At 38.0% G+C, this 24,355-nt stretch overlaps 1 protein-coding gene and 1 long non-coding RNA gene across 2 annotated transcripts; both read right to left on the reverse strand.

Moving 5' to 3' along the window:
* Positions 1-12,425: 12,425 nt before the first annotated feature.
* Positions 12,426-13,636, reverse strand: LOC134822324 (uncharacterized). Its single transcript, XR_010161168.1, has 3 exons — positions 13,611-13,636; positions 13,290-13,417; positions 12,426-13,062 (listed from the first exon to the last, which is right to left on the reverse strand). It is a non-coding gene; the product is annotated as an uncharacterized LOC134822324 (long non-coding RNA).
* Positions 13,637-13,923: 287 nt separating this feature from the next.
* LOC134822248 (hemicentin-1-like) lies at positions 13,924-23,771 on the reverse strand. Its single transcript, XM_063833156.1, has 17 exons — positions 23,090-23,771; positions 22,535-22,767; positions 19,902-20,019; positions 19,180-19,310; positions 18,617-18,668; positions 18,355-18,465; positions 18,106-18,229; positions 17,566-17,635; positions 17,328-17,439; positions 17,097-17,208; positions 16,801-16,943; positions 16,378-16,500; positions 15,976-16,076; positions 15,096-15,119; positions 14,865-14,961; positions 14,449-14,585; positions 13,924-14,040 (listed from the first exon to the last, which is right to left on the reverse strand). The coding sequence occupies exons 1-17, from the start codon at positions 23,148-23,150 to the stop codon at positions 13,924-13,926; spliced, it is 1,866 nt and encodes a 621-aa protein (XP_063689226.1). The 5' UTR covers positions 23,151-23,771.
* Positions 23,772-24,355: the final 584 nt, after the last annotated feature.

The following is a 24,355-nucleotide window of genomic DNA, read 5'->3' on the forward strand; positions in this document are numbered from 1 at the left end:
TTTCCAATATAAATGCTTCAGAATTTGATTGTATAGTATATAATTTATATTTTAGTTATTACGTTATAAATTCACCAACAAAGTCTTCTGGTGGTTGCACTCATGGAAATCATTTACAGTCGGAAACTACCGTTACTTTTACTTTTTAACTCGCTTATATTTCATAAATGTCTGGTTAAAGTTAAGTGGAGCAATCACCTAGTTAATTTGTAGCATCATAGCATATCATTTTAAAATCCAGTTTCACGGTGGAGAGATTTTCCAATCACTGCTTGATAAACCCCGGGTATGATTTCTGACGATCCATAATTTAGCTTTATTTGAACCCTATCAGAAACCCAGACATATTTCACTCTCTCACTGCATTTCTTAATGTCAAACCCGCTAAGATTGACTTTAACGGGTTGTCAAAAACCTGGCGATTGCCCCGTTACATGCACTTATTTAGTATAATATAACTTACTGACCTCCCACCTCTCTCTAAGCATGTTAGTGGCAGAGTTACCATAGCAACAAGTGTCAGAGTTTGTCTCATGCTGACCTTGACGAGTCTGACGAGTGGGGTTGACAACGATCTCCCAACTGGTAAGTAACCATAGCAACATAAGAGAGCGATATTTAGCTAGCTGTCTGATGATTTAGGGCTTGTCGTGATATCAACTATGTTAGTAACCATAGCAACAACATCAACTAGGTTCCACCAGGATCTCGTAGTATTCTGCGGCCTCTATATGCATCTCGCACAACTCCTTAAGAAAAATAGGTCATCGGCATGTTGAAATACCCAGCTTTCCAGACATTGATTGGATCTGGATTCTGGAAGCCTATAAAATTCCAGTTCAGAAACCGAGTAAGGAGGTGCGGCTACTGATAAGAAGCCTCCTTTAAGTTAATTATCAGGGTTAGAAACGACATTTGGGTCCCTACCCTCGCACAAGATTATTTTCAACTTTATTGTTCTACAACTATAAACGAGGTGTAAAACGTAATGTTACCGCTCTGTCTGATGTTTTCTTGGGTAAATTTCTATTGATCCCGTTTGAGGCGACAAGGAAAAGGCTCTTATCAGGAAAGGAATTATTCAACGTTTCAATGTGACAACATCGTATTCATGATCTACCCAAGAAAACATTTCAATTATGCTATTCATAAATAATGTTCCAACCCGGATTTTACATGAACTCTGATGATCGGAGAAATTATATAAATCAGTTGCTATGGTAACTTACCTAAGTGATCTCAAATAGTGCTCCTGACGTTAAGAGGAGTTTATGGTTTTGAAAATTGCTTTGCAAGAGCTCACACGTTAATGAGGTGTCAGTGATTTTAACAAAATAGTCAAAAAGCTCCAAGCTTGATGTTGGCAAGATCAATCATTTAACGGGCGTTTCTTAATTTTGAAATGACCTTCAAAATCATGTTGTCAAGAGGTAACTCTGATCCATTTTAAAAGGCCTTTAGAGTTTTGACACCAATCATGATACCAATAATGATCATGATTTGATACTTAAGAGACAACCGGTAAATGATTGATTGAAGTATTCAATATTTATCAATGCAATTATATGACCAAGTATCAATGAGTATTAAGTCAATGTTGAAGGAAGGGATTCTGCCAGACATGGTGCAAAATAAACTCATGAAATAAGTTATCTCGTTATTTCTTCAAAAACATGGATATGAGAAAATTCCTGGATATTATGTTGAATTTATGATGAAATTTCTAAAGTAGCACTTCTAATTTCTCTATCTTTTCAGACACCCCGATTCAACTCACAACAGTTGGAGGAACCTCAACATCCTACGCCTCGTGGTCATTCCCCTCCTACCCCAAGTTTAAAAACTACTGGTTCACCACCTTTCTAGCAGTCGGACTCCTCCCAATGGGTGTAGCAACCATCGCCTTCAACTGCCTTGTCTTCAAGTTCTACATCTCCAAACGAGACAACGTCCTCCACACGATGTACATGATGCTGTCCCTGACTGATATCGTCTCCGGAGTGGCCGCTGTCCTTCAGGGTCTTACTCTACTCTTCCTGGGACGTGAACGAGAGGATGTGGCTAGTGTCTTCGTTCCTATTGTCTTCTTCCTAGCCTCCCTTACCTCCCACGTCTCTGCCTTCTACAGTACCCTGCTCGTCGTCATTAGGTCCATCAACATCATCTGGCCTCTGAAACTGATCAAAAGAGACCTGGTATCTGTTGCGGTGATATTCTACCCAGTTCTCTGGACATTCATTATTTCCTTTGAGCTCGGCTCCTTCTTCTGGCCGGACCCGGACCCTTACTTCACCATGACCCTTGAGGATCTGTTCCTTACTACTTACTACTTCCTTGTGGCTCCTAATGCTGGCAGTGAGATAATCATCAAAGCTATCCCTAACATCCTACAAAAGTTCCAACCTCTTATATTTTTACTGTGCACTGGACTGCCCTACTTCCTGCCTTCTATCATCACTATTGTGTGCTGTGGGGTCCAGATCCACGCCCTTAAGAACACACCCTCTGTTGGAAACAAATCCGCGGATAGAAACACTAAGATCACCACCACAATCCTCCAACTGACGCTACTGTTCGTAATCTGCAACACAGCCCACTCCATCACCCTGCTGATATTCGAACTGACCCTCCCCAAGAGAGACCTGTGGGTCTGGTACACGCTTTACATCGTCAGCAACTTCCTCCCCTTCCTCAACTCCCTGCTCAACCCCTGTATTTTGATCACCAGGGGTAAAACCCTTAGGGACTTTGTCAAGTCTACCATCGGGTTTAGGATTGTGCCGGGGGCTCCTGGTTCTACTGACAATAAATCACTGGACTTTGGGAAGACCAAGACTACTGAATTTCTGAGGAAGAAGTGGAGGTCCCTGCAAACTGAGAACACTACTATAATGAATCAACTTTAGGGTATTTTTATGGTTTGCATGGTGTAGGACTAGGACAGACTAAATGGTGATTTTAGTTGGTTAATTAATTAATTAGATTGATTGATTAATGTTATTGCTTTTGTATAGTCTGGTCTTGTTTGATATTTATAATAAGTATTGTGAATATTTCAATGCTTCCATTACTTGCCAGTTTTACAAAGTTATCCATGCTATATTTGCTGTAACTGTTTATTTATAAATCCAAATGCTTCATTTTATTGAATAAACCATAACTCTTAATAAATTACACATGATAAATGAAAATTGGCACAGGAAGTAGTCAAACATTTGAGACCGTAATGCATCAGGTACTTGTCAGTTTAAAACTAATGACATATCTGATGGTTTATTTATAAATCCGATCACTAACTTAAAATTTTAATTAAAACAGCTAAATTAGCTCAGGAAGTAGTCGAATACCAAGTGGTAAGTAACCATACCAACATAGTAACCATAGTAACCATAGTTCTGCCACGTTTCTGCGTCATACTACTATACTATGACAGTGGCTAACTCGTCAACTTGAAATCAAACTTTTAAAACATTTTGGGAAATTAGATAAACTGTCGGAAAATTTAATCATCTTCAAAATGCAGTCAGCAAATTAACTTTTAAGTTATTTCTTGCTTTTTTGCATTTTGGTTATTGCCTAATTAAAAAACGCAAAGTTTATTGAGATGAATGCAAGATTAATTCTCAACCAAGTGTTCATGAATCGTTGAGATTGAATTACCTTATGAGTGTGACAGGGCAAAACTGAATGTCTGTAGATGTCACAAGACTTCAACTGCATTTACTGTACCGTTCAGACGACACATTTTCAATTATCAAAGTCTAGACAGTATATAGCACGTGTGTCATTATAAATTTAGTAAAACTAAAAACAGCTGTCGGAGGTTATGTGGTTGAATCAGAAAATAAGAGGGTACGTTCTTTGACAGAGTGTCCATATAGTTACCACAGTTACTTAGTCATACTTATTATAGTTACCATAGTTACTTAGTCATACTTATAGTTACCATAGTTACTTAGTCATACTTATAGTTAACATAGTTACTTAGTCATACTTATAGTTACCATAGTTACTTAGTCATACTTATAGTTACCATAGTTACTTGGTCATACTTATAGTTACCATAGTTACTTAGTCATACTTACTGCTGTATACTTACTGCTTCATACTTACTGCTTTACTGGCTTGGTTAAAGCAATTTTTATTAATATAAATCTAAGTAATGTAGTAATGTAATTTGTTTCTTGAGAATTCTAGCCGGACCACTGCTTAATCAAAGGAGAAATTTGAATGTCAACTGCAGTCTTAAAACATGAAATTTGGTATTGTGAAAGTGCTCACATTTTCAAGAAAACAATGGTACCAAAATCTTGAAAATCCGAGCAAGTTTAATTTTATCTCTAACACCTAGTCCTGCTTGACTGATCCATATAATACCTCAAGGTTCAAAAGTAAAAGATGAGGTTTTCGATACCATTTGACAGCTCCATGTAACTTTCATGCCTTAGCTCGGCTTTATTTGTATTCAAGCGAATATCGGTGTCAGAATTGAAAGTACGTAATGTCAGACATGTGTTTGAAACACTCTCTAGAAATTGTTCTCAGTCAGTGATTTAGTCGTAGAGCACAGCAAGGCCGACCAAGACAAACGCTACTTGTCTATGTTACTGAAGGAAGTTGGGACAAACTCTAAAGAGGAACTGCTAACCCTGATGCGGGACAGGGATATATTGAGGGGGTTATCTGGCGTAGATTAGACTTAGTTCCGACATAGTAGTAGTAGTAGTGTTCTCAGTCTGATCTTACTCTCTTATTTCATTTTTAATGCTGGTGTTTGGCTTCCGCAGCGCACGACATATCGGGGTCTCTCTGCTTTTTAATAATTTCTGAAACTGTCTACATCCCCAGTTTTGTTAAAACCTATTCCTCTATTTTAGTGTCAACAGTTTTTCCAATTATAATGAAGATCGAAGAATTAAATGAAATGTCATGACTGATAATGAAATGTCATGTTACATTTTTTACTTTCCAGTGCCTTGCACTCAACTTAACCCAAGTTTTACCTGGTTGATTTGAGTTGACTAACATACAGTTCCAGCTAGGAGTGCTTGGTAACTATGGTAACTCACTGTTAGAACTCACTAACGGAGAATCGAAACCAAACTGGTTAAGCTATTACTAGTCCGGTGTAATAACCTAATAAATACGCCATAGTTACCATAGTTACCATAGTAACGCCCTGAGCGGCGTCGCACAGGACTACGTTACATAATTTTAATTTATAGGATCGGAACCTTTCTAATCAAAAAGTCTTGAGGTTTAATAATGCAACACAGCAAAATATCGTTTTTATGATCTCTGAAGAACCTTTTTAATAGAAAGGTTAAGTCCTAAGAGTTTACACATCAACTCCGCAAGCAATCGTCTACTTGTTGAGCTCTTGATTAAAACTTCAATTCAGCTGTAGTAAGGAATGAAAATACCTTATTGACGGTTATAATTGTGCGTCATTATTAAACAGTCGTCCGTCACTATGGTAACTTGGACAATGTTTTGTACATGAATTTTGTCCATGTAAGGAAAGTCAATTTACCTAACCAACCAACTTCCGAAAACTTTGTAAGAGTGACAGCTTCCATATGACTTCTGATATGAAATTACTATGAACTGTTCTGTTGGTTTAATATGAAAGCTATTCTCTCTAGAGCTCTAACTTTTGGGTGTGAAAAAAACAAAGCGAGAATCAACCAAACGGTACACATAATGAATGTTGTCAGATTCTTAAACATTTAAAACACTACCAGGAACCCGTCTAACCCTAAAGTGGTGTCAAGACTCGAGAGACTAAAATAATTATTACCTATTTAATTCCCGTTTTTTACACCACTTGGGAGTTCAAATTTTGGGCACTAAAATTCTTATTCCTTGGCCAATTTTTTATTTTTTTTAATATAGTATGATATTATCATCATTAATTGATAGAATACACATGAGTTAAGTGTGTATGTTTACTACTACTACTATAACCATGGTTACCATTTAATAATACTATTACTACTTACTACTACTAAGTTATGTCGGAAGTCGGAACTAAGTCTGATCTACGACAGATAACCCCCTCCATATATCCTTGTCCCGCATCAGGGTTCACAGTTCCTTTTTAGAGTTTGTCCCAACTTCCTTGAGTGTATGTTTAATGAAAGAAAATTGTAGGAAAATGATGGGAACTATACATTTTGACGACATGCCAAGTGATCGAAGTAGTGAACACCGGAAAATAAATGAAAAAATGTCTCCAGATGCTTTTGTCGCCTTAATTGAAAAAGGGGTCAGGCAAAAGATTATGAATATGATTATTGTATTATCTAAAACCATAGCTTGTAGAGTATGAAAAGTACAAGGATCACCTGTCAAATAATATCTTCACTTTTTTATTTATACGTCACTAGCTATAACGTCTAGTAATATGGAAATTGTTGTTTAAATACTTTCAACACTCAATGAGTAATATATAAAATATTTGTAGTTCTTTTGCGACAGAGCATGTAATCAAGGTCAACTCCCAAAATTATTGAATAAAAGTTGTAAACAAGGGATAATTAAAAGCAACGCCCAAGTCTAATCTTTCCCTAAAAAAAATAAATAAATATCAAAACTTCACTGTAATTTCTGCCAATATCTCTTGTCATAAACTAAATTACGGAGATAATACAGATCAAAAATATTATTCATAGAAAGATTTCTTTTACATAAATCATGTACAATCAGCGAGAATAGATTGCTTTGGGGGTTTCCTCTTCTCCCTGGTAGGACCAGTGTATTGATGGCAAAAATGAGGGAAGAAAACGCTGGTCCATCAACTGGATCCCGCAAAACATGTCCTAACATTCTCCACCGACTACGGGCCACTTTTTCTGACAATGGTACAGCACCAAAAAAAACCTGAGTTTTAGTTTTATAATGTTTGCAAAATTCATTATGTATCTTCATTTCAGGCGCCTTGATTATATGCAAGCATTATTTCCTGTAGTAAGATATATTTACTAAAGGAGTAAAAAATTATATATTGAGACTGATGCGAACCTTTCATCAGATCACCACAACCTGAGCTTACTTACTTACTTACATTTTATATCGATACATTTCTGTTTCCGTTTTCACAAAAATTCATATCATGACGCACAACGAATTTAATTTCACCATCTTCTTTCATTATATTAAATACTTCCCTGCCATCAGAGGTCTCGTCTTGTATCTTCTGATCTTGCAGCTAAACTGTTGGTTTTACGTGGGAAACGCGCGTGTGACGTTTTTTGATGTCTCCTGAACATATAACAGTTGTGGGATACGAGTTACAAGAAATCATATTCAATTGTTTAACCACAAAAGCATGAGCGTAAATAGATATATTTTTAATCAATAAACTGTCTCTGATGTCCTCACACATACTGCTGTTCTGTGATTGGGCGACTCTAATTGGGTTACTCGGATCATAGTTTTAATACTTTCAACACTTCTATACTTTCAACACTACTTCAACAATAATATAACAAATAATTCGAGGCTTATGTCACTGAAGATGACGCCTTGCAACATATTTGACGATAGCCTGTAAATTGATAGTTTGATCTCAGTATTTACAACAAATCATCTAGCTTGATTGATTCAAAGGGAGAATTAAATTCCTCTGTTACTCGGATCATATTACAATTTCGGACAAAAGTCGTTTTTTTGGTCACCTGATTGGACTAGAGTCGCTGTCGGGAAAAATTAACATAGATACATATAGACATCAATTTTTACGGCCATTAGGAACCAATAGTGTAATAAAATAAACCCTTTTAGCCTCCCAGTAACAGTTTAACACAGATATTTCCTTCATATTTTTATTATAAGATGTTTAACTAATTTACCTGGTGGCCTTCCTTATGAAATTTGTCAATCATTTCGTCAAAAAATTTTCTTTAGTAGTATTAAAGTATTAAAGAAAAGGAGAAACCGACTAAAAGCTAAAAAAAGAGTGATGTTAGGGTGGTTGGAGTAGTGTAGTACTAGTAGTGTAGTACTAGTAGTGTAGTAATGGTGTAGTAGTGGTGTAGTGTAGTAATGGTTGGTAGGGAGGCTTCTGTTTTTGATGTATAGCATTTTAGTCACTCAACTCAGTCGTCACTAATACATTGGATGTTTAAAAACGGTAAGTTACCATAGTTACTGTAGTTACCATAGTTACCATGATAGTTACCGTAATTAATTAACATTGGTAACGTTTGGTTGACTTTGCATAAACCTGTTGTTCGTTTGATTTTCAGAAAATATCTTCTTCTTCTGATTGGTCAGCGTCGACAGTAAGCCTTCCTTACAGTGGCTTCCCCAACTCCTGATGCTGGAGAGAGGGACTCCCAAATTATATACCATAAATATATTTTCAGAAAATATATAACTATAAGTGACACATGCTCACTTAATTCGGTGATGCTGTTGATAAACAACTGCCAAATCATTTAACTTGTTTACCTCAAATTGAGTTGGTGTTTAATTCACCCTCTTTACCCTCTCTAAATACTTCCCTACCATCATGATGGTAACTATGGTTAGTTACCATAGTTACCAAGCAAAAATATTCGGCTCTGCCAGCTGTTATAAATGATCATTTCCTTCGATTTCATAATTCTGTGACATTAATAGTTTAATTATCTTGTTGGGGAAATGAAATTAATTGTAAGTTTGGCGAGTGGTGAGAGGGATTAATATAATTTAGTACAGTAAAAGTAAATCAAGGTGAAGGTATGTAGAGCTTCTAGGAATACAAGTAATATTCTGTAGATTATATAATAAAGATGCAGCTGTGCAGCGACTATTTTGCAATCTTTGGGTGTTTAGCTGAGCACTTAAGTCTTGCAAAATAGCTGCTGATGGTTGCGGCACGAAGCGGGTAACTATGGTAACTAGAAGCGGGTGTTGTCAGTCGTGTCGTGACGGGGGACCTGCAGAACTAGGCATTTTAATTATACCTGGGGGCGTTGGTTAAGATGTTGATAACAGATAACTGACACATGCGGTTAATAATTCTCTGTCAAGAGAGCGTCAAAAAACATTATCATGACCTAGATATAATTATTATAGATGTGAGTAAACTGTTAAGTGTTTGATAAATATACCCCTAAAAATATATAAATCTGGTCTATAAAATTAGAGGAGATGCAAATTGCATCTCATCAAAAGTTATTTCATTAATTGCTACCATCTTGATAATCTTTTTCCTCTAATAATATTAATCTGCAAAACCATAAAAGTCACGTGAAATTTAAAGCCCTGGTCACCACTAATGGATTTAGTTTAAAGCAGGCAAAGTATTTATCCGACCCCAAATCAATTTCCAATTTTACTTTGATGTCTCGAATTTAAATTCATGTTTCGATACTTCATGTGCTGATGCGTCTGCAAGGAGTACGTTTATCGGCCACTCCAGTTTACTCTGATTATCGAGTGATATCCGCTCTAGAAAGCACTGTAAAAACATACTCAGTGGTGGCCATAAATTACGTTACAGAGATTGGCGGAGGAAATTATGACTTGCCACGAAGAAACTTCGCCTCCTAATGTTGGAGTATGATTTTTATAGGGAGGATCGGTTTAGGGAGTTGAGGTATTGATGATTTTAATAAATACTAAGAAACTATAATACCAATATCTAATATGCGACAGAATCATCAATTGCAGAAACCTAAAAGGTTTCATCTCGTCGGACAAGTTATCTAAACGGAGGGTTTAAGGCTGAAGTTTTGACAAAGTTATCCAACTCACCTTTTGTCATGGTTACCAGCCACTCTTCAACTCACCGCCAAGATAGTTGCTACTTGCTAGGTACTTGTGATGAACTCTACACAAAGTGCAAAGAAACTGCTGCTAACTGCTGCTAACTGCTGCTAACTGCTGCTAACTGCTGCTAACTGCTGCTAACTGCTGCTAACTGCTGCTAACTGCTGCTAACTGCTGCTAACTGCTGTTAACTGCTGCTAACTGCTGCTCACTGCTGCTAACTGTTGCTTACTGCTGCTAACTGCTGTTAACTGCTGCTAACTGCAGCTGCTAACTGCTGCTAACTGTTGCTTACTGCGGCTAACTGCTGCTAACTGTTGCTTACTGCGGCTAACTGCTGTTAGCTGCTGCTAACTGCAGCTGCTAACTGCTGCTAACTGTTGCTTACTGCTGCTAACTGCTGTTAACTGCTGCTAACTGCAGCTGCTAACTGCTGCTCACTGCTGCTAACTGCTGCTCACTGCTGCTTACTGCTGCTAACTGCTGTTAACTGCTGCTAACTGCTGCTAACTGCTGCTCACTGCTGCTAACTGCAGCTGCTAACTGCTGCTAATTGCTGCTAACTGCTGCTAACTGCTGTTAACTGCTGCTAGCTGCTGTTAACTGATGCTAACTGCTGCTAACTGCTGCTAACTGCTGTTAACTGCTGCTAACTGCTGCTCACTGCTGCTAACTGTTGCTTACTGCTGCTAACTGCTGTTAACTGCTGCTAATTGCAGCTGCTAACTGCTGCTCACTGCTGCTAACTGCTGCTCACTGCTGCTTACTGCTGCTCACTGCTGTTAACTGCTGCTAACTGCTGCTAACTGCTGCTCACTGCTGCTAACTGCAGCTGCTAACTGCTGCTAATTGCTGATAACTGCTGCTAACTGCTGTTAACTGCTGCTAGCTGCTGTTAACTGCTGCTAACTGCTGCTAACTGCTGCTAACTGCTGTTAACTGCTGCTAACTGCTGCTCACTGCTGCTAACTTTTGCTTACTGCTGCTAACTGCTGTTAACTGCTGCTAACTGCAGCTGCTAACTGCTGCTCACTGCTGCTAACTGCAGCTTCTAACTGCTGCTAACTGCTGCTAACTGCTGCTAACTGCTGCTCACTGCTGCTAACTGCTGCTCACTGCTGCTAACTGCTGCTCACTGCTGCTAACTGCTGCTCACTGCAGCTGCTAACTGCTGCTAACTGCAACTGCTCACTGCTGCTAACTGCTGCTAACTGCTGCCCTCCTGTTTCTAGAAGGATGGTCTGTTCACCTGGAAGCCCATATAATTTCAGTTCAGAAACCGAGTAAGGAGGTGCAGCTACTGATGAGATTCATGAGAAGCCTCCTTAAAGTTAATTTGGGTTTGCAACGACATCTGGGTCCCTACCCTCGCACAAGATCATTTTTAATTTTCTTGTTGTGTTCCACAACCGCACTCCTTCTTTCATCATCTCGATCAACTGTACAGGTTGGAATGAAGAGTGGCTGGTAACCATGACAACCACCCTCGGCCTGGTAACCATCATATAGGAATAGTATAGGAATTCTAATTCCTATAAGTTGTGAATGAGGTTCACAGATCACCCTCTAAACCTACAAGGAAATATTTCCTGTAGATTCTCGGTATATAATCAACATTCGACAGAGCATCTTGTGGAGTGAGCTATGTGCCAAGCCTTGGCGAACTCGGTGAATGTCCTTGCTGTACGGCAGTGTTAAACAAGGAACTGAAACCGAAGGGTTCCGTTCAGGCCCTTCACACTTTGTTTCTGTCTGGTTCTAATAAACCGTTACAATAATGACTTTAATATATTATACTTATATAGCATCGTGAATGACTAGTCTCCCAAATCCGCTTCTTTAACTTCATATAGATTTTTTGAATCGACGAATAAGAAATATGTTAACATTCAATATTGTGCAGAATTGTGTGTACTTAAGATTTGAAATCGATTGATATTTAAGATGTATACAATCAATATAGTGCTGGATTACTAAGAGAATTGTTAATTGGACTTCAACGTAAGCACGATACTGACGGAGGTTACTGTGTTTTCGTTAATTGTAGAGTTGTAATCCACAGGTAGCAAGCAATTGTAGTGCTATTAAAGTGTGGGATATGACGATAAACTGATAGTAATACTATAATATATAATATAATATAATAATATATGATATATAATAATATAGTAATACTAATATCAAATATGCTGCTTATAATGTGTGTTCTAGATTTAAATTTGTAATGCATATTTATCATGATCATTGATCACTCATTCAATAACACTTTAATGTAATATTCGAGATTTAGAATTTTAACGTTAAGTCAATTTTTATCAGGAATGCGAGAAGTATGAAAACAACTTGATTTATTTAAGTTATATAAAATCAAAATAATTAAAAATAATTTAACAATTATTGAATATAATAATAAACCGCCAATATAAAATAGAATTAAAACTCTCTATCTGATTCGTGGATTAACGATGGAATATAACAAATCAATAGATTACGTTAACCATGAAATAGAGGTGACATAACCTTTCTTTTCTAAAGGGGTCGTTCACATATTACGTAATCAGCCGAGGGGGGAGGGGGTTCCCAAAGTATTACGGTTGATTAGGGAGGGGGGAGGGGGGTAAAAATTGCTAAAATATTGATTACGTAATATGTGAACGACCCCAAAGGGAAGGGCGAAAATTCGCAATTTTGATACATAAAGTATTGTAACGCATGCTCGGAAGTTATTATTTAGAAAGTTCTGTTCAGTCATTGAAGTGAAAAGCTAAGTCACCCTCCTAATTCATGGTTATCTAACCTATTGTCAATCATAAAGGTCACTTGAGATAATGAGATCGGGAAAACTTTCAGAAATAGTTTTTAGAGGTCGCCAGAATAAAAATTGTAGAGGCCTGTATAATGACAAATAATTGTTAGATTGTTGAACACTTTTCAGTCGACTTCGTATAGCTTTTTTATCGTGAACCAATGTTCTTTGTGTAGGATTTTATGAAACTGTTGCAGATAAACATAAAACATAAAAACAGTTAAAATTGTTCGCATATTTCTCCCATACCAACAAGTGTCTGAAATCGTTCGTTCGCTCCGCATAGATTAAAATTACTTCGCCCTTCAGTTACACTACTAGTTACCATAGTTACCTTCAGCTATAGCTCCAACTCGTCGGGAATAACTTTTTGTAATTCAGTGCTTCAACCCCAGCAGGCATTAGATAAATCCATTGGATTACTATTGACTATGATGTTAGGATAAGTAGAAATAGGAATGGCAAGCTTAGAACTAATCTGCCGGCACCTGACACAACTGAAAAATGTGTAGATTGTTAAAGCATGCCTTCAAAACCCAGTGATATCCTGAATGAGCCTTATATTCAATATCTATTGCATACATAATCTTTTTATGTATAATATTATGTAATACATACATAATATAATACTGCCGTTATCACTTATTCAAAACATCTAAAAAATGAAAAAGAAACAGAGAAAATGATTTGTTCTTACCTGTCAATCGTAATGATTGGTTTTTACCTGTCAATCGTGACGAATCAAAAGTAACAAAGGGTCCTTGAAATATGTGGTACTCTTTAACTCCCTCTTCTGCAGCTTCATCCAGTGACCTTCTCTGTATTCTGTCTGTTATACAGATATCAGAACAGCTGTAAAGAGATTAGTGATTCTGTCTGTTATACAGATATCAGAACAGCTGTAAAGAGATTAGTGATTCTGTCTGTTATACAGATATCAGAACAGCTGAAAGACATTAGGGATTGAATGACAACTAATAATATATCAGTAAAATTATTATAATCATTTTCGAGCCCTGATAGATTTGTTTGATATTTCGTGTACCTGTTGCTAGATTTGTTGCATATTTTTACGAAGGCGTGAAGATACACTACTGACTGACTACTCATAAAATGGAAGGCTTTCAACGTGAATCGTCTCTTCTTTAGGTTATTTGTTTCGATATACTTGAAGGTAGAATCTACTATACACCTGGGAAAGAAATGTACTTGAAAATACCATACACTGGTGACAGGAAAAATAATGAATTTTTGTACGATGAAACTTTTATGTTTTTGACGAACTTTTGCTTAAACTTGTTTAAACAGCGATCTGTTGTCATGGTTACCAGGGTGGTTGTCATGGTTACCAGGGGTACTCACCCATTTTCTACAAGGCTGTAGGCGAAGGAACCTCCACTGCCACTCGGGCTATCACTAGCTCTAATATCTGCTATCTGCAGAGAAAGATTTTCGTCCGGAGATATCAATGCTACCTGGAAATGTCGAGTTCAATCAATAAATCAATTAATCATTTGTTATTGTTCCTACTCAAACGAAACGATGTATGAATTTAATGTCAGCTGACCTTTTAAAGCATTCTACTTCCAGGTATGAAAATTGCAAACTATCCAGCTTAAAAAGAAAGAGAAAGAGAAAGAGAAAGAGAAAGAGAAAGAGAAAGAGAAAGAGAAAGAGAAAGAGAAAGAGAAAGAGAAAGAGAAAGAGAAAGAGAAAGAGAAAGAGAAAGAGAAAGAGAAAGAGAAAGAGAAAGAGAAAGAGAAAGAGAAAGAGAAAGAGAAAGAGAAAGAGAAAGAGAAAGAGAAAGAGAAAGAGAAAGAGAAAGAGAAAATTTATCTGAACTGTACCTCTAAATATATGTCATCTTGAACTGACAATCTTACAGGATACTGACTACTGTCCCTCTTCATAGTAAAGTTAGAACTCTCGTACAGATCCAGAACGAATGTGAAGGAGCCAGCTCCTTTAATGTCTACAGTGATCTGACCCCTTGCTTCCCAAGCTACGTTGTCCGTGTTCCCTGTGCAGAAATTAGAAATTAGAAATTAGAAATTAGAAATTAGAAAACCTGTGTATAAAAGGTTCGTTTGGTTATCGTGCGTCTAAATTTTGACGACTAGACAATTTTTCGACTGTCAAGTGAATGTTTGGGTAAACGAGACACCTTACAAACATTGTGTTTGTAATTTCGATGACTAGACCATTTTATTCATTTAGATAAGCTAGGCAACTTACAAACATGGTGTATTCTTTTGAAAGAAAGAAAAAAGGAAGATTTTTTGCAAATTGGCTCCTATACCTGTCCTCTTATAAGCACACTCGAAGGTAATGTGAAAGTTATCTCCTCTGCTAATCAGACTACCACTTTCAACCCCACCGTTAGCCACCCCTGTTACCTGTTGAGTTGAGACACAGTTAATAAACTGCGGAGTAGCTAAAATAAAGTATAACCCCACCGTTAGCCACCCCTGTTACCTGTTGAGTTGAGACACAGTTAATAAACTGCGGAGTAGCTAAAATAAAATATAACCCCACCGTTAGCCACCCCTGTTACCTGTTGAGTTGAGACACAGTCAATAAACTGCGGAGTAGCTGAAATGTAATACAGCAAAACAGAAGGCTCCAACCAAACACTCCACCTACTGATCCTAACCACCCATAACAACTCTCTATCTCTCTCTCTCTCTCTCTCTCTCTCTCTCTCTCTCTCTCTCTCTCTCTCTCTCTCTTCTCTCTCTCTCTCTCTCTCTCTCTCTCTCTTCTCTCTCTCTCTCTCTCTCTCTCTCTCTCTCTCTCTCTCTCTCTCTCTCTCTCTCTCTCTCTCTCTCTCTCTCTCTCTCTCTCTCTCTCTCTCTCTCTCTCTCTCTCTCTCTCTCTCTCTCTCTCTCTCTCTCTCTCTCTCTCTCTCTCTCTCTCTCTCTCTCTCTCTCTCTCTCTCTCTCTCTCTCTCTCTCTCTCTCTCTCTCTCTCTCTCTCTCTCTCTCTCTCTCTCTCTCTCTCTCTCTCTCTCTCTCTCTCTCTCTCTCTCTCTCTCTCTCTCTCTCTCTCTCTCTCTCTCTCTCTCTCTCTCTCTCTCTCTCTCTCTCTCTCTCTCTCTCTCTCTCTCTCTCTCTCTCTCTCTCTCTCTCTCTCTCTCTCTCTCTCTCTCTCTCTCTCTCTCTCTCCTCGTGGTGCACAAAACCATTCCAACCTATGTATGTCCCCTCTACGGGTTAAGTGTTAAGTATGTTTAGGGTAATATTACTGATATCACTAATATTACTAATATCTTGGATCGTATCGTTATGTGGGCAGACTTTGTAGAACTACTTTTCAATCTGAATTCGGCCCACTCTTATAATTCACGTCTCAATGGTTATTTCATGGGCAGTGAAACTTGACAACAGATTAAATTTAAAAGCTTTACAAACCTGGTTTTTATAAATAATGTGAGAGTCGTTGTAGTAAGCTTTTGTTCCACACCTTTCTAAAGGTGTTACGATTTCTTGGGACTCCCCCAGAAACTCGCACTCTGAAATTTAATTTTTGAAATATCTTTATTTTTATTGGTTTATCGTTCATCATTCAAAAATTGTGCTTTTGGAGGTAATGAGTTAGATTCGCACTGATACTTTAGCAATGTATTCAGTGGCGTAACGAAGGGCTCCGCTGACCCCGCTGTGCGGGGGCGCCATCTTAAAATCACCTAATTTGTTCAATTTTAGAGAGGGCGCCAAAAGGGGGGGGGGGGGGGGGGGGGGGGGGGGGGGGCAACAGGCAACGTTACACCACTGATGTGTACACTACAATTTTGGTCCCAAACCTTTACTTACCACTATCAAACAAGTGGAATATAGCAACGTTCCTCCTCTCAGTCAGAGACAGTACCATCCTATCTCCGTAACACTCCACCGTAGCTACCACTCCTTTTGTAGGATCCGTGGTGTCTTCGTCAGCTGAGAAATACATTGTGTTGGAAGCATTTGTGTTGTTTTAGGATATAGTGCGTTTATGTCATGCATCATATTGAATTTGTCGTCAGTTTTTTAAATCATTAATCAGTACGTGGTGACGTAAAATACATTTAATGCATTTTTGTAAGAAAACGATTTTAAACCGAGAATCATGCGAGTAGTTCCAAAATGCGGACTGCTGGTATGAATTTTTAACTCATTGTATTGTAACAAATTGGGTAAATAATAAGTACTTCACACTAACTTACCCAATACATGCAAATAATAAGTACACTAACTTACCAAGTACCGTAACCCTGGTGCTCTGCCTGACAGTCCCGTTCTTGTTCTCTACGACACACGTAGCTGACATGTTCTGTAACTCACTCAGGTCTATTTGTAGGATGGGGTCCGAGCTCAAGAGGGTGTTATCCTCTCCGTACCATCTGGGGGTTTTTCCAGGTGAAGTTATGATTTTATTTCTATATAATGGTGACTGTGGAGTGTGGAGTCGTTTGTTGAAAAATTCGAGCTGGAATGTGTAAAGAACTCGTAAGAATTCAAGTTTACAATCATGTTTATTATTCTGTAGATGATACCTGATATCAAGCGGAGGAGTACCCTCCCCCTTGCAAATTATCTCTGTTGTTTTTCCCTTGCCCTGTGTAAAAACCATCTCCTCCGCTAAATCTTCAGCAAATCCTAGCTCCTCTGAAATTTAATATAATTAGAAAATCTTTAAAAGCTATGAAACAATAATGTCCACAAGTAAACTTAAAGTTAATGAATATATGAGTTTTCAAAATGATACCAGTGATAGTATAACCCACCTGAGTAGTCCACAAAGAGGGTTATGTTGATGACACTAGATCCTGCTACGTTAGTTCCCTGACACAGAAACAAGCCGGCTAGGTCCCGGGTTACACTGTTCATCTGCAGCACCTGGAATATGGGGACCTTTAGTAATAATTATATCACCTGGAAGATCGTCCTTTAGCCATGATTATTCGTGATCATTTCTATCATAACATAGTGTAATAACTCTTCAAAACTGGATTTTGTGTTTACCTGTTTTTCGTACTGGTAAGAGAAAGTGGTGTTGACATCAGAGATCTCTGTTTTATTAGAAAAGTACCACCTGCAGAAACCCGAGGATAAAATTTGTGTTTGCTTAACAGTTTACATAAGGTTAGTCTGTATTATAAAACGTATAAAAACACCTTATATATAGAAACTATGTAGAGTTTATAAACTGTCTCTAACCTGTAGGTGGGATAAGGGACCCCTTGGAAGGCACAAAGTAAACTATGTAGAGTTTATAAACTCTCTAACCTGTAGGTGGGATAAGGGACCCCTTGGAAGGCACAAAGTAAACTATGTAGAGTTTATAAACTCTCTAACCTGTAGGTGGGATAAGGGACCCCTTGGAAGGCACAAAGTAAACTATGTAGAGTTTATAAACTCTCTAACCTGTAGGTGGGATAAGGGACCCCTTGGAAGGCACAAAGTAAACTATGTAGAGTTTATAAACTCTCTAACCTGTAGGTGGGATAAGGGACCCCTTGGAAGGCACAAAGTAAACTATGTAGAGTTTATAAACTCTCTAACCTGTAGGTGGGATAAGGGACCCCTTGGAAGGCACAAAGTAAACTAGCCGATTCTCCCTCTTTTACTGTTGTATAATATGAAGCTATTGAGGGCGAAGGCTTCTCTGAGTCATCGTCAACGTCACCTGAAGAAATACGTTATTTACTTTTTTTGTCGGAATTAAAAGTTGGGATGTACAATATCTTATTCTTTAAAAATGTGAACAGGAGTAAAATCTTTGCCATATCACGTTAAGTATTGAAAACTCACTGTCAATCCTTTGTGTAACATAAAGTTCTCCCTCTAGACTAGTCCTTGTTTCATTTGTGATAGAGTTGTCAGCAATACACTGGTAATTACCGCTATCTTCAGGCAGTGTTCCTGGGAAGGTCATGTCTGTTAGTCAGTGAAAAAGATTCATCAAAAAGGTGAAATATTTGGCATTTGTCACAGCCAAAACTAAATCATTAATCAAAAAACAATTCAATATGATAATTATCTAATTGTTTTTGATAAGTTATTGTTAACGTACCTACTATTACTAGCGTATAGTTTGATCCCATGTACGATCGGGAGTTTGATATCTGAAAGAGAAAATTAGGTTAGACGCCCGCGGTTAAACTACGCACGATGAATTTTCCCTACGATGTACTTGTACCATTAATTCTTGAAAAGTGTGCAACATTGAACATATTTACCATATTTACATACTATGTTTTTTAATAAATGAGTTGGATTTACGCATGGTAAAAATTGACGATTTGTTTGACCAATTTAGCGCCGCGCATCAACAATAAATGAATCCAGAAAATTGCGGAAAATAACAAACGCTTCCTATACACATAATTAATAATTATAGGGGAGTGGTCTATATTGCGAAGGAGCAGACTTTTGTCATCAACGTAGCGCCATCGGATCACCTCATATATCCAAACCCGATTACTTATTTCCTCCGATCTTTTTGCCTTCGGCAAGAGTAGGGGGAAAAATTGAGTGAACAGTGGGAATTGCCTCAAAACTTATACTGTATACAGCTGTATACTTGTATACTATCAGACACCACTTTAATATCCCAACCAAATAATACACACTCACAGGCTTGGTGTCCTTATGCCAGGTAACATTGGCTGGTGGGTAGCTAGCAGGAGGTGTGCACTCGAACTCTACAGTGCTGCCCTCCACAGTGTACACTTGTCCTGGTACTTTCAGAAAGCGATCCTTTAGATCTGGGGTAGAGATCAATCAATGACGAAATAAGTTTTATTTTACATTCCTTTAATCATGTATATATTTTGGTTGATTTTAGTGAGACAGGGTCAGTTTGTTTAATGTTTATGACCTTAAACATTTCTACTTTACAGTGGTAAATGCTGAGTGACAGGAGGGTGTTATGATGGGAGTGGACCTATAAGGGTGGACCTTTTTCTTTTTTAAGAGAGGCTGGACCGATAAGATAGCCCACGAAAGAATAACATGAGGCTCTGCCTGCCTCTGGGGTATGGCAATCCTGAAGAAGGTTGCCAGAGTTATCTATTTGGAGATGATGGCTAGTGTCAAGTGAAATGAGGGAGGGGGTGAGTGGACGCTTCAAGGAGAATTAGAAGGGAGGAACTATAATGAGAGTGGTACTATGATGAAGACTTGTGAAATATAGCTGAGGTTCCCAGGCTCCGGCTCTTGTGTGATTTACAATCAGCGTTTGGATCCTATGACCTAGATTTTGACATGATACGCATCAATTCTGATAGTATGTTACTTACTGTGGTAACTAGTAGTGTAACTATGGTAACTAGTAATTCTGATAGTATGTTACTTACATGCAATCTTAAGCCGGGTGACATTGCTTCTCACTAACTCCTCGTCGTTTAAAACAGCTTTGCAGAAGTAGAATCCCTCGTATGACGTCTGTACGCTCGAGTACTCCAGTACCTCCGACTGTAACATTAAACTAATTACAACACTACAAATATATTACATTTATAGAGAATTATGTAATGTAACGTGATGGAAATATCTTAAACGGGCATATCCTGTCCAACCCAGGATGCACTACATGAAGAATTCGTTGTAACGTGTTTGAAAAGCATTAATTAAATAGGTTAACTCATGACTTGGTTATAACACATATGGAATATGGATGATCACCTTTATAAGTTTACACAAAGAAATACCAATAAATAATTGTTGTATGTATGTGCTACATCTACTGTTGTATGTGCTTCTAGTTATAAGTCTTTTCTGCGGAAGTCTGAATACATGATATAAAATTGTACTATAATAATAAAACGATTTCGCCCGTTTAAAATTCTTCACACGCGGAAAATAAAAAACCAGACACGTGAATCTGTGTGCAGAATCAACCATAGGCATAACAATCTACTAATAGTAATAAGCTAATACAGTTAAAGTTTGACAGAAACGTTTAATCTCCTGTGTGATCTCTGACTATTGTGGGTCCTTCTGTTTGTAATAGCATGCTAATACATCGTGTAGAATTGAGAAGTAACTTAAGAACTTAGCAGAAGTATGGTTAGCAATGGGTTCAGTTTGGTCATCATGGTCAGGGTTCAGTCCCGACTTTTAATAAAAGTCGGGACTTTTAATAAAAGTTTTATATACTTGGGTTTACATACTTGATGATATTGGTTTACTATGTGGGATGTGTAATCAGTGTAGCTTGTGTTGCAAATATCGAGCTCTCTTATCTTTTGTAAATTTGCAATAAGTTCAGTTTGCTGTTACCGCGTAGTTTACCTTTGCGTGTGTACTTGTACATTACTATACAAGTACACTATGGGGGATGACCCAACTTTGACCCGATCCCAGGAGTTGATTAAGGAGTTCAACTATGATCAACAGGAAGATGTGGAAGGCTGTGTTGCACGCTGGTCCGATCAGTTAGAAAAAGACCTGCATATGGACTACCGTGAAATTGACTACGAAAGTCGTGAAAAGATCAAAACTAAGGATAAACAGACTCTGTCTAGCTGGATTGTGGATGCAGTGGACCTTGTTCGTCGGCAGAGTAGTCAGATGTATCTCTTGAAGGAGATCATCGAGTGCTTCAAGACGGAAGCACTAGCAGACAAAGAAAAGGTGATCAGACTGCAGGGCCAGCTGCTAATGCAGAAGGACGAACAACTACAGTTGCTTAAGACTTCTGTTGAGGAGACAGTCCAAACAACGGTGGATTCAGGGATTCAGAACTATAGTGCAGCTGTTCAACAGAACAGTGCAAGTGGTACGGTCTGTAACAGTAAAATCCTGAAGAAGGTGATGAAGAGTGTGGCTGCAGAGGAGGACAGGAGCAAGAACCTGATCGTGTTTGGGCTGAAAGAAGAGGAGGAAGAACAGCTTCCAGCGCTAGTTACCGCAGTTTTGGAGGAGATCGGGGAGAAACCTCACTTCGAAGCGACTAGAGTCGGTTGGAAGAGGCCAGGTAGTACGGCTATCCGACCAGTCAAGATCACCGTCCCAAGCTCAACAGCGGTTCATCAGATTCTGATGAAAACAGGGAGACTGAGGGAGACGCACAAAGATGTATGGATATGTCCAGACAGATCCAGCGAAGAACGAGCAACAAGGAAGCATCTGGTCACTGACCTGAAGAAGAAGAGGGCGGAACAGACTCATCTCGACCACTACATCCGGTACGGGAAGGTATGTAGCCGTGATAAGAAGTCATCATGAGTTACACTCTCGGACACTGATCAGTATATGAAGGAGTGATGATTATTTTAAGAATTTTCAGATGTTATCTGTATTTAAGAGACAACTATATATTTTGAATATTTTATTATTTGATTGTTTCACACTTTTCATATTTCATAATTTTATTACTAGGTGGAGGTGATGTTATTGAGACTTTGGGCGGCCATAAAACTCCTGTTTTGAAAGTTGTCCTCTGTACTTGTTTCACTGACCCACGCTTTATAGCATTTATACATTTCGGCCCATTTTATATGTTTGTTCGACTTGCTGTACATTTGTATATTTGCTATTTTGTAAAAGTTTCAAATCAAATCATGCAATTATCTACTTGAAATGAAGATTATAGCAAAGGATATAATGATATTTGATATACAGCAACTGAACAAGAATCATTATCGGCGCCAAATTTCTGTTTCTATATTGAAAGAATATAGTTATATAAACTTATAAAGGTTGAAAAAAAGCCAAATGCACTAGAGGCCGGAAATCGTGCGATCATGTAATGGGCCTAAAGCAAATGCTCAAATGATTAAAGGCAAGGGATAGCAAAGACGCGGGTCTATAACGATTAGAAACTAATTATTTTATTATAATTATAGAATTGCTATGTATTGGGCTGTGATTGGGCTGATGTGCTTTCTCTATTTTAGAAAATCTAAATAAGGTTAAAAATCAATTGAGATGAACCCACTTTTACTTTTTTTACAAAAAGTGGATGGAAAATTAAAAGAACCCAAACCTCAAATAGAAACCACTCCTGACCGTCTGCAGTCTGCTGATAAAACCACTGAATACCAACGGAACCAAGATCTAACTCTGATAGATTTGTAGCTGTGGAGTCTTGGAAGGTGGAGGAGGCGTCTGGGGCGGTGGAGGGGTTTGTAGAAGAGGCCTCTACTCGGCAGGTGAGAGTAAGTTCACTGTCTTGGGGGAGGATCAGAAACTCTGGAGGATACTCTGACAGTCGGATACCTGTGAAGTGGTGATCTCAAATTAAGTGATGAAAGGGGTTTAAGCAGAGTACTGTTCGAATGGGAAGTTTGCATTACTATTTGCTTTCATCGGTGGATTGGAAGAGTGGCTCAATTCTTCAACTATAAGTTGAAAGGACAATTAAACAACTTATGAAAACTCCGACCTCTACAAATAAAAATCCTATCAAGTTTTCAAAACTAGATATGATTTATATTTGTGTTTCAGCACCAAAAAAACGCCATTGTGCCCTCAATACGATACATTTTTATCCGATATAAATATTGGTAGCAAATTCTCAACAACAAAGTAAATTACTCACCAACAACGAGTCGGAGACTAAGGTACGCGGTTGCTATGAAGAGAGTAGTAAACATCGACATTCTGCTTCATCTGTAACTAAAACAAATGAACATGAGTTAAAAAGCCTGGAATTCTGCCAAAACGTGACGCATCATCGTACATATTAAAACTCTTGCAAAAACAGCTCTGTGATGAAATGAGCTGATCGGATATCAAATGTGATCATCCACGCGTGACGGATATTAAACTATAAACCAAAACCCAACAATAAATCTAACACTATAACAACTGAATAACGTCACACTAAATACTGATAAGCAGAGAGGATTAATAGTAGTAAAACTGGCGACCTGTTTTACACCAGTCCCGGCAAGAGCTAGTCGTCTAGGCGGACTATACATCTGCTATCATATATTTATATTTCAACATATTATGATGCTTGTTGAAGTGACGTTAAGTCAAATATGCTAACTATTTGTCACGTGGGCGATACGTGTAGTCACGTGGGCGCTACGTTTAGTCACGTGGGAATTTTGGGGCGTAGGTTGAGGCGTGCTGCGTCATTTTCAGTTGGGATGGTCCTTTTCTGGAATCAATTCCTGTCTGGTTGATGATAAAACGTATTTAATAAAAATAAAAAGACTGATCATATTAAAGTTGCTTATTAGCTATCAAGTTATCAAGTTATCAAGTTATTAGTAATTGAACTAGCTCTTCTAAAGTCAACAAAGTTGAAGTTGATTCGTGCATGCTCATTTCCTTACTGCTTCCCCAGGATTCTGAAATTGCCTACTTAGACTACAAATCCTTCATGGTTGTTTGGACGATGGTCTACATTTTTGATGGAGGTTTAAATTTTGGAATCGAGAAGTGTTCTCTTAACGTGTTCTCTTAACGTTATCTATATCTATCTAGAGCACTAAGCAACGATATTAAGTTTGAACATATTTGCACTTCCTGAACGATTAAAAAGCCAAAAAAGAAAAAGCATGCACAGAATAAAAACATTATGAATTGTTTATTGATCTGAAACTGGTCAGCTGACAGGTCCACCATACAAGTTTTGGCACTGAATCAGTCGACTTTAACTAATTTCCAAAACAATCGTGGGAAAAAACAAAACGATAACATATCCGTCGCCTAAACAGTTAGTTAACTTTAGCTCCCATGCGCGACTAGATTGACCAAAATATTCGCCAACAGTATTATAATGCAAGAAACGGAAGACCAAACAGCGATTATATAAGATGCCACAATATTAATAACAATCAAAGATCACAGTATG

Source organism: Bolinopsis microptera, chromosome 10, assembly GCF_026151205.1.
Source record: "Bolinopsis microptera isolate Bmic1 chromosome 10, MBARI_Bmic_1.0, whole genome shotgun sequence".
NCBI classification, from domain to species: Eukaryota; Metazoa; Ctenophora; class Tentaculata; order Lobata; family Bolinopsidae; genus Bolinopsis; species Bolinopsis microptera.

What these genes read in the sequence shown, in the direction of transcription:
- LOC134822248 (XM_063833156.1), bottom strand. Translation starts at nt 23,150, where the DNA reads ATGTCGATGTTTACTACTCTCTTCATAGCAACCGCGTACCTTAGTCTC. An exon ending in GTCCCTTATCCCACCTACAG is followed by an intron (nt 17,636 to 18,105) that starts GTTAGAGAGTTT and finishes GGGTTTCTGCAG; the next exon opens with GTGGTACTTTTCTAATAAAA. An exon ending in CAGGGGTGGCTAACGGTGGG is followed by an intron (nt 14,962 to 15,095) that starts GTTATATTTTAT and finishes TCAACTCAACAG; the next exon opens with GTAACAGGGGTGGCTAACGG.